At 37.1% G+C, this 10,771-nt stretch overlaps 1 protein-coding gene across 1 annotated transcript; it reads left to right on the forward strand.

Annotated features, from left to right (window-relative positions):
* Positions 1 to 2,811: 2,811 nt before the first annotated feature.
* On the forward strand, positions 2,812 to 3,768 carry LOC149145055 (uncharacterized). The gene has a single exon (XM_089452341.1). The coding sequence runs from the start codon at positions 2,812 to 2,814 to the stop codon at positions 3,766 to 3,768; it is 957 nt and encodes a 318-aa protein (XP_089308467.1).
* The last annotated feature ends 7,003 nt before the right edge of the window (positions 3,769 to 10,771 follow it).

Here is a 10,771-nt window from a genome sequence, read left to right on the forward strand (position 1 = left end):
GACTTCTCTTTTCCTATCTCTTTAGTAAATGTCTATGGGCCCTGTCAGGGCAGGGAACCTTTTTGGGAAGATCTGATGTCGAAATCTGTGATGAAGACACCATCGTTGATTATGGGTGGTGATTTAAATTTTTCCATAGGCAGAGCTGAAGCTTGGGGACCATCTGCTAGAGAAGACCCTCTTTCAGATTTCTTCCTTAACCTCATCTCGGATAATAATTTTACAGATCCATCTCCGATCAAACTAAAGCCTTCTTGGAGAAACAGAAGAATTGGCGAAGAACGCATTGCAAAAAGACTTGACCGTTTCTTGGTAGCTGAGTCTTTGCTTAACAAAATTCCAATGCTCAGACAGTGGGTTGAGGAAAGAGGGAACTCGGACCATTTCCCTGTTTTTCTAGACCTTTCCCTCCCTCCTCCCAAACCTCCTGCCCCTTTTAAGTTCAATCCTGTTTGGCTCCAAGACCCCTCATTCTGCAATCTGTTTAATGCTACATGGATCCACCCTGCTCATAATACAGATGAGGACAAAGGTTTTTTGTTTATGGAGAACCTTAAAAGACTGAAGAAAGCCACAATCTCCTGGGCAAAGGAAAGAAAACTGAAACAAAATGAGGAGATGGTTAAAATTAGGGAGGAACTGGCGCAGTTGGAAAGTATGGAGGTAGATGGATATTATTCACAGTCCTCCAAAGATAGAATCCTCTATCTGGAGAAGCAGCAAAATAAAATCCTTTTGGATAAGGAAGAAGAATGGAGGATAAAAAGTAGGGCAATATGGTTAAAATCTGGGGATGAGAATACTAGGTTTTTTCATAACTTTGCAAAAGGTAGGAAAGCTGCAAATACTATCTGGCGTCTTAAAGACGAAGAAGGGAGGGTTGTCAATTCCTTCCCAGAGCTTTCTGGGTTAGGAAAAAGACATTTTCAGAATATTTTCTCTGATTCGGGGGAGGCTACTATTGCAGAAGTTTTCCAAACGGTGCAAAGCTTTCCTAGGTTCATTGAGGTTGATGAAGCAGAAGATCTGTCATTCCCGGTCACAAAGGAGGAGGTTGAAGCAGCTATGAAGCTCATGGGCAAGGATAAGAGCCCAGGCCCAGATGGCTGGACTATAGAACTGTTTCTCCATTTTTATGACCAAGTTGGATCCGAAATTACTGAAGTAGTTGAAGAGTCGAGACAGAAAGGTGAAGTCTATAGACCTTTCAACTCAACTTTTATTGCTCTTATTCCGAAGAAGGAGGATCCGGAAAGTTTTGAAGACTTCAGACCAATATCTTTGTGTAACTGCATCTACAAGATTATTGCAAAGGTTATTGCCCTCAGATTAGCTCCTATCCTGTCACAAAATATATCGATGGAACAATTTGGCTTCCTGGATGGAAGACAAATACATGAAGCCATTGGTGTTGCACAGGAAGTATTACATAGTATCAGATTGAAGAAAAAGAAAGGGGTTGTGCTCAAAATTGACTTATCAAAAGCATATGATCGGATCAGCTGGCTCTATTTGCGGATGTTGTTGACACATCTAGGCTTCAGCTACTCCTTTGTTAGCTGGATCATGGGGTGCATCACAAATGTCAGCTTTGCAGTTCTGGTAAACGGTGCAGCATCCTCTTTTTTCAACAGTCAGAGAGGACTCAGGCAAGGTTGCCCTCTGTCACCTCTTCTGTTTCTTCTTGTGGCAGAAGGGCTAAGTAGACTGATTCATAAAGCCAGAAGAGCGGAGAAGGTAAAGGGTATCGAGGTAGCAATCAATCTCTTCATCACTCACCTTCTTTTTGTTGATGACATTTTGATTTTCACTAATGGCTCCTCCAATGAACTAAAGGAGTTAAAATGCATTTTTGATCTTTTTTTAAAAGCCACTGGAATGCAGATAAACTCAAGAAAGTCCCAAGCATGTGTGGCAGATTTTGAAAGAAGAGAAAGGAATAGTCTGGCAAATTTATTCCCTTTTCCCATTCAACCTCTGGATATTCCTTTCAAATACTTGGGTTTCTGGTTAAAGCCAGCAGGCTACAAAAAAGAGGACTGGAATTGGCTCATTGCTAAGATAGAAGCCAGAATATCACATTGGAGCTTTAGATGGTTATCCAGAGCTGGGAGACTGACTCTTATTAAATCAGTTCTTCTAGCCATTCCGGTCTACTGGGCCGCCCTGACTTGGATCCCCAAAGGTGTGCTGGAGAAAATCAGGAGAATATGTTGTAGATTCTTATGGGCCGGTTCAAAGGAGTCCTCAGTGTTACCTTGGGTAGCTTGGGACAAAGTGGCTAGGCCAAAAGAATGGGGAGGATGGGGAATCAAGAGACTCCCCGAGTTTAGTCTCTCTTTAGCTGCAAAATCTGGCTGGAGGCTAATAACTATAGAAAATCTATGGACTAGAGTGGTGAAAAGGAAGTACATTGATCCCATACCTATGGAAGACTGGATTCGGAATCCAAATAAGAAGATAAATAATATATCAGCCATATGGAAGGCCACGGTGGAAGCCTTTTCAGTGATCGAACAAGGATTAGCTTGGAAAGTTGGAGATGGAAGACAGGTCAGGATTGGGAGAGATCCATGGGTAGGCTGCAATGAGGATTTTGCCTTATCACCAGGGATACTCAGACACTTGGATAGCAAAGGTATTACAACTATAAATCAGGTGGAGAAGGTCGGATAGTCTACTATCTGGGGTCAGGCTTGGAAGGATGATGTAGAACTGGGGATAAATGCCAGATGGAAGGCTGAGTGGGAGGGATTCATCAAAGAATTACAACGCTCAAATGTCAGGATAAAAGATGAACCTGATTGCTTAATGTGGGCTCAGAGTAAATCAGGGGATTACTCTCCAAAAGATGGTTACCTCTTCTTAATGGGACAGAAAGGTTGGGGAGTTCCGGAATGGTGGGCCAAAAATATTTGGGAACTCAAAAGCCCAGCAAAGGCCAAGCTTTTCCACTGGTGTATCTTAAAAAGGAAGGTCCCAACATGGGAAATTTTACAGGCAAGGTTCTTAGTTGGGCCAGGTAGATGCCCCCTGTGCAAGTCTGAAGATGAATCCATAAATCATCTTTTCATAACTTGTGCTGTCTCAAGACAGATTTGGGAGGAGGTCACTGTTCTGCTCAAGATAAAAGCCCAGTGGGGGCATGATTCAATGGAGACTGCTTGGAGGAAATGGTGGCATGACTTTCCGGAGGGAAACCTGAGAAATTTGCCTCTGATCTTTTGCTGGGGAATTTGGCTTGCCAGAAATAAAAGTATTTTCCAAGACAAGGACACCCCTTCTACTGTCATTGCCATTAACATAGCTGCCATATACACTGCATTACCGCCCCCTGAGTCTAAAAATCCTAAACCAAAACAAAATCAAATCAACATTCAGGAAGGCATACCATGTGGCTTCTTTGATGGGGCCTCTCAAAACAATAAGGCTGGAGCTGGCCTATGTATTCATATCAATCCGGAACACTCATTGAAAGCTTCTGTTGGGTTGGGTACAGGCACTAATAACTATGCTGAATTATCTGCTCTGCGCTACCTCTTATGCTGGCTTCTTCACAAAAACATAAACTCTATCCAGATTTTTGGGGATTCTCTAAATGTCATAAATTGGGTCAATGGAAAGGCATCTTGTCAAAATCAGATTTTGAGGACTCTTGTTGAAGAAATTTCTTTATTAAAGGCATCTTTTAATGTTTTCTCTATCTGCCACATTTACAGGGACAAGAATGAGGAAGCAGACCAGCTATCTAAGGCTGGTTTACAATAGGATATGGGCAGCTGGACCATAGAGGAGATCCGTCAGGGGCAGTCAGTCATATCAAATATGGCTCCTTATGCACAGTCTCTTTGACAACAGTCTTTTTGCTTCTTTTTTGACAGCAGTTATGTAGCGGTTATATACAGTTCTGTACATATATGTACTTACCAGTTTTTATTTTACTTAGTTTTTTTTTGTACACTGTTTCATTTACCACAGCATACCGCTTCAGACATTTATTTACATATGGTATCTTTCCCGGGCTGTAAAACTTATATATATATATATATATTTTGTTGTATGGGGTTGTTTTCCTTCCGTTTTGAAGGAGACCCCAGGTTACGGTTTCTTTTCTTTCTCCATGTTTTTACATGTCGCCTCCATAGGGAGGGTGTTTGTACAGGTTCCAACTCCAACGATCAGCAGAAAAGCTCCTTAATGTTGAGCAGAACAGCAACTAACTGAGCCACCAGTGATGGCTTAAGACCATATTAGCTTGTAAAACTTTTTATAGATCTTAATAAAAAGTTTCGATTTTTTCCTCGGAAAAAGTAAGCATTTTGATCAAGGTAGACAACTATCACTATGATGACAAATTTTTCGCCAGGTTTAGGAATTCCAACGATAAAATCCATGGAAATGTTAGCCTAGATAGTTGCAAGCATCAATAAAAGTTAAAACTCCCTATGGTACTTCATTTTTTCACCCTTGTTCCTTTGACGTATGTCACATTTAGCTACAAATGTATGGACCCTCTTCTTCATGATATTTCAAAAAAGTAAGTTTTCAATCATTTCATAAGTTTTTTGAAAGCCAAAGTGACTCACTATGGAAGAGGAATGCAATTCCACTGAAGTTTGTGCTTTATAATATATTTCTAAACCAAAAATATATTTCCTTTATACCTTAAGGTGTCATGTTGAAAAGTATAACTTATAAGAGGGTTAGGGCCTCCTCTACGATTGGATGATTTAAACAACCTTTTCATTATACAACCACTCCTCGTGAATATTGCAATCAATTCCACCTCTAATAGGGAACCTTCCTCTTCATATTTCCTAGACAATGCATTTTCCACCACTTTCTCCTTTCCCCTCTTATCATTTATCTCATAATCATAACCTATGGAATATTAGTTACCCACTTTTGTAGCTACCACGATGATAAATGTTATTCCAAAAATCACTTCAAACTACCATTGTCTATGTTGATTTAGAATCACCTTCCACTGAAGTATGGGTACAACATATTTAGTACATGGAGGATGGCCAACATTTATTTCTCACGTGAAAATTTACAAAAGTTTTTATCACATAACAATTTTATCCATGAATGTTGATTTCTTGTAACAACATTATCGCAAAAAATTCCTTGAGACATCATCTTTCAAGACAATTTTTTTACTAAAGTCTGGCATAGCTAAGACTAGAGTATTACAAGTTTCTTCATTTAAGGCATGAAAATTCTTGCTCCTTTGGATCATTCCATATGAAGATATGCTTTTTTCATAAATGATGTTAATCAAGCTATAATTCTACCATAAATCTGCATAAATTTTCCATGGTAGCTAATAAACCACATAATTTTTTTATTCTTTTAGGGAATAACCAATATTTCATAGCCTCGATTTTCTTTGATTAACTCACACTCCTATCCTACATACAATGTGGCCTAAGTATTTCAATTTAGAAATGCCAAAATTGCACTTATAATGTTCAATTACAATTTTCTTATCCCAAAGTAAATGTAAGGCTCAATTAAAATGTGTCACATTTACCTACCAATTCATGTTGTATATCAAAATATCATTAAAGAAGATTAGCGCAAATTCGCACAAAAAGGCCTAAAAAATCTTTCTCATGAATCTCTAAAAAGTGGATAGGGAATTGCAAGACCAAAAGACATCATCAAAAACTCATAATGTCCTTCATTTGTGTAGATGATAGCCTTAGGAATTCCCACTTCCTTCATCCAAATTTGGTGATGCCAAAAGTAGATATTCAATTTAGTGAAGAATCAATGCATTGTGAAGCTCATTCAAGTGGTCATCAAATTAATAGGATGGGAAATTATCTTTGACTATCAACTTGTTAAGGGCATTAAATTCTAGGCATATGCATAAGTTTCCTTCTTCCTTTAATACCATCTTGAATAAGAAACATAAGGGGTTAGTACTAAGATATAGCATGATTTCCTACAACAAGTCATAAATTACCTTTTGAATTCAAATATTGTGTAAAATAATGTTGATAAGGATGTAAATTGAGTGTTTAACTACCTGGAATCAATGGTATACCATGATCATGCCCACCACATGAAGTAGGTAAGACATAGGATGTTTCAAATACTTGGTGACATTTGTCCAAAATCAATTGTAGATCAAATATAAATTTCATATAGGGATTATCCATAACCTAGATGGCATTGAAGTTGGAAATAATGTTTACATGACCTTTATTCAATAGTTATTCTATATGGTTAGACTTGATAGTTCCTAATGAACTTGCATGGAGGCCTTTGAATTTGTGTCTATATCCCTCCTTATTGAAGCTCATGTATAACTCCTAGAAATAACTGTAATAGAACCCAATATGAATGGTTATTTTACTCTTAAAGCTATATCACAACCTCCCATTTGGATAGAAAACATGTTTTATTTGAGGAAACAGTCCCCCATATATAGTTTCACATACTCACTCTCACCTCCACGTTTCATAGAACCTCCATTGGTTATCGTGATTTCATAATTATGTATTACATGGACAATCATGTGTTTCTAATATTGATTGATGATGAATGAAATTATGGATGTTATAATAATTTTTTTATATATACAATCACTTTTTTGGTGCTTAATATAGTGAATTGGTTTCAATATTTAGGGAATTTGAGAGTTGTAATTCCTGACAAAGAATAGAGGAAAATTTTGGGTTCATCGCAAGGAATGTCCTAGGTGGGTACTTTCACTAGTGAAATCTTGACCATCTCAAGTTTATTCATGCCATCCTCTAAAGTTTCCTTAGATATTCCCAATGAAGTAATATACATGAAAAATAATTTATGTTCCATGAATTTATGCCCTTCAAAAGAAAAAATCATTGAAATGATAGTAGAGGTTGAAATATTGACATTCTATCAATTTTTCTAGTTTGAACTTGTGGAACTATAAGGGATGAGAAAAAGGTGGAGTAGATTAATAGGGGGATGTTGTAATGGAACAAAATTAGGTCATTTGTTTTGATTTGTTACTACCACTTGGACCTTTTTAGTTGAGAGTTCTCCAACCAAGTAGTAGGGTTAAATACATCAAGACCCATGCTTTCATCTCCTCCTTAAGACCACTAACAAAACACTCCTTCAAGAATTCATTATTAATACCATTTTATTGTGGTTTTCAATCTATCATAGGAAACAATAAAGTCTTCCACTATGATCATATGGTGTAATTTGGTCAACAACCTTAAAAAATTGGTATCATTTTCAAATCTAACATAGATGTCCTTCACAAATTGGTCCCACATATATACCCCACATATGCCTTCCTATGCTATTACCACCACAACCAACTCTCCCTATTCATATATAACACTCCCAGTCAAACTTTAAATTTCTCATCATCAATATCTTGGAGACAAAAATGTTGTTCCAACAAGGCCACCCATCCTACTAAATTTGAGCCATCAAACTTATTTAAATTGATCTTAGCCAGTATATGTATCATATGGATTGGATTGTCTGATTAATGGATAACACATTGTGATAAAGACTTCCCACTAAATATTCCCAATGATCCATCAACCTAATGCAATCATTCCAAATGTTTATTTGACTATTTGTGGAGATTTTGAAGGAGACATTTTAGGTGTTGATATTAGAGTACATGTTTTGAATGAGGTACATGAGGCTAGTTAGTTTTTCCTCCAAGCCTAGGAATATATCAATTTTGTCATTTATGTTGTTGAGTTTCTTCTCCATTCTCATGGTAATCATGTGAACAATTGGGTCCATCAGAGGGGTTACCAAAGAGGTATGCCAACACAATTATATCCACACAATTATTCTTTTGGGATAGGTCTCCCATGATGGTTTGTAAGGCATCCATAATTGTTTTTAATGGTTATGGATTTGTGTGCTAAAATTTATATATTGATGAATTTTCCAAATTCTCAATATTTGAAATATGTCAAAATTTTGTCAAGAATGTGTTACAAAGGAGAGGGTTTAATATGGTTCTAAGAGGAAATGAGTGAAATCCATTACAACTATCTAATATACTTGAGTGTTGTTGGAAAAACAGAAAGGTAGTAAATATTTTTTTGATCTTGATAATTACTTGTGATGTTTCTTATTATTACGATTCTTTGTATCTTATTTCTTTAGGTCATCAAGAAATTACCAAAAGTTGGACATAAAACAATGGACACAAGATGTAAGCACATGCCACGGAAAAACCTCCCTCGAGGGGAAAACCCAATCAAAGTAATTATTCCTTTCAATAGTATTCTTTGAGACTCTTCACCCTAGACCAAGACCGGAACTTCCCTCCACACCAAGTCAGCGTCCAGAAGTTTGACCTCTTCCCAGTAACTTCGACTATGTAGCAACTAACAGTTTCCGGCAGCAGTCCAACTTGGAAGACTTCGATCTCCCAACCTGTTTTGGGTGAAAGCACCCTAGGGATTTAGGTTAGAACCCCAACAGAGCAGAAGCAAACTACAACAATAAATATTCATATAGCTCAGGCAAAATTCTTATATTATCAAACTACGTAAGAGTGACCGTACCCGAATTTCCTTTGTTCGAGTAGGTCCCACGGGGTTCAGACCCTCTGCAACTCCCGATGTTCTTCAAACCTAAAAATCATTCAATTTGAACATACATAGCAGTATAGAAGTAAAGCATATTCACGAAATTGGCTTTATATCATATAAATAAATGATTGATCATACATCAAAATGACATTCATATATGAATTAAAACATAATTTGATGCATAGACATAGCTAATTTTGAAAACAAGACAACATTTCTTTTATTGCAGTAAGCTATAAATAACATGGAGAGAATTCACCTGAGTCTTTCTCTGGCTCCAAGCGGAACCGTCCTCTAGATTCATCCTATCCCAACCTTCAACAATCTTCTTCCATCACCAACACCATGATATCTCAAGCAAAAGGAAGGATATCTATAATCAAGGAAACAAGGGTTTCCTGAAGCTTGGGGAAGTGCATGAGGTATAGGGATTCATCAGACTCAGTCAGGGATAATCTCAGTATAATAACTCTATCTCCTTTCCTCCTTAAGGAAATCCTATAGAGGTCTATTTATACCTCTCCCAATTAGTTTTTTAGTTGGGAAACAATTGGGCCACTGGAAATAGGAGGTAGTCAATAGGTAAAACCTGCGAACTCTGCCCATAATTAAGGAAATTTAATTTTTTTAAGTGTTTTAATACATATATGCGGGTTGGTTATTGATTGACCTACATGTGCATGCTTTCAGCTTAGGGAAAAGTAGCGTACAGGGAATAAAACATTGTTTTTTATATATTTGGACCAAGTTTGCAAGGAGGGGTTGCCCTAGGCCATAAAAAAAGCATCACATATACCAAGAGTGGTAAATGGTGCTATAACACAACCCAGAGCACAAAATAGAGAGAGACAACCACAAAGATTTTGATTATCCTTGTCTCCTTAGACTCACCCAAACTCGCATTCACTTCGTGTTGAAAAATGTAACTAGGTTTGGTCTTCATAATGACATGTAATTGTGACTTTTGTAAATGATGTAATGAAGGAAATAAAATTATTTTGATAAGCCTTGATTCATGGGTTTCATGAGAAAGTCATTTTATTTTCAGATGGCTCCCATTGAGAGCCTTAGGATTTATCATTAGGTCAAAGAATTAATGTCATGTATGAATAGATCTTCTTAAATGTATGTAAAATGTATATCAGTCAATCTAGTGTCTAGAAATCCTTCCAAAATATAGGCACATTCCTCCTCTCTTAAACTCGGCCTCCAAACAAAGCAAATATCACATCGACTTGCATTATAAATACACATCAGTTCACTGGTTCATGTCGGCTTAATAAGATGGAAAAACTACTATATATACCCAACTAGGCTCTTCACATTAGGACAAAAAAATCGGATTTATCTCTGAGATTTTCGTATAACAATTACAGTGAGAAGTTCGATGATTTCAGATGGGTAACAAAAGTTTGGAATTCAGATATCTCTCTAAAGTATTACTAAATAGTGGTAGTTAAACAAGTACAGATCTCCATAGGAAGAAAACTATGGATGTCTCTGAAATTTGGATGTATAGTCATAGTGAAGAATTTGGATGTCACTATAGTCAAGGTCCCTCTGAAATTCGGGTAACCAAAAGCAAAGTGACAAGTTCAAATGGTTGACTACAGTGATGCATTCAGATCTTGGTACAATTCGGTGTCATGTCAGCTAGACAACAGTTCAGATAAAGCACAATATGGTACCATAACAAATACTACTAAAGGAGTTGCATATCACAGTGATTATGTGGGTTCTAAGTATAAGTTTCGATACTATGTTAAGAGAAATGGCTCGGTGTCATCATAGAAGTAAGGTCTAGATAATATGATAGCAAGAAGGACGCAGTAAGAAGATTTTGATGATGCCATGAAGGTCGAAATCAAAGAAGAATGAAGAAGGAGGTTGACTATCCAGAGGATATGTGTCTTGGCCTTGGAGTGGAAAATGGGTCAGGGGTCTTGGTCTTGGTATTCATCTATTGGAATCTCTATAAGAACAATTTGTGTGGGTTTTCCTCTCAAAGAGTGAGAATTTTTGGCCCTATATCATAGCCTACATATCATGTGTCTTGTCTATTTATGTTCATGCATTGGTTAATGTTTGATGAAGAAAAACACTAATAATATAACGTGAAGAAGATACTAATATAAAGAAGTAAAAAACATTCACAAGTAGTCACTAATGAAAGAGAAATCTCCTAATGCTAATGCCCTAGA

Source organism: Pinus tabuliformis, chromosome X, assembly GCF_031772625.1.
Source record: "Pinus tabuliformis cultivar Carrire ecotype Pingquan chromosome X, CPIR1, whole genome shotgun sequence".
Classification (NCBI taxonomy): Eukaryota; Viridiplantae; Streptophyta; class Pinopsida; order Pinales; family Pinaceae; genus Pinus; species Pinus tabuliformis.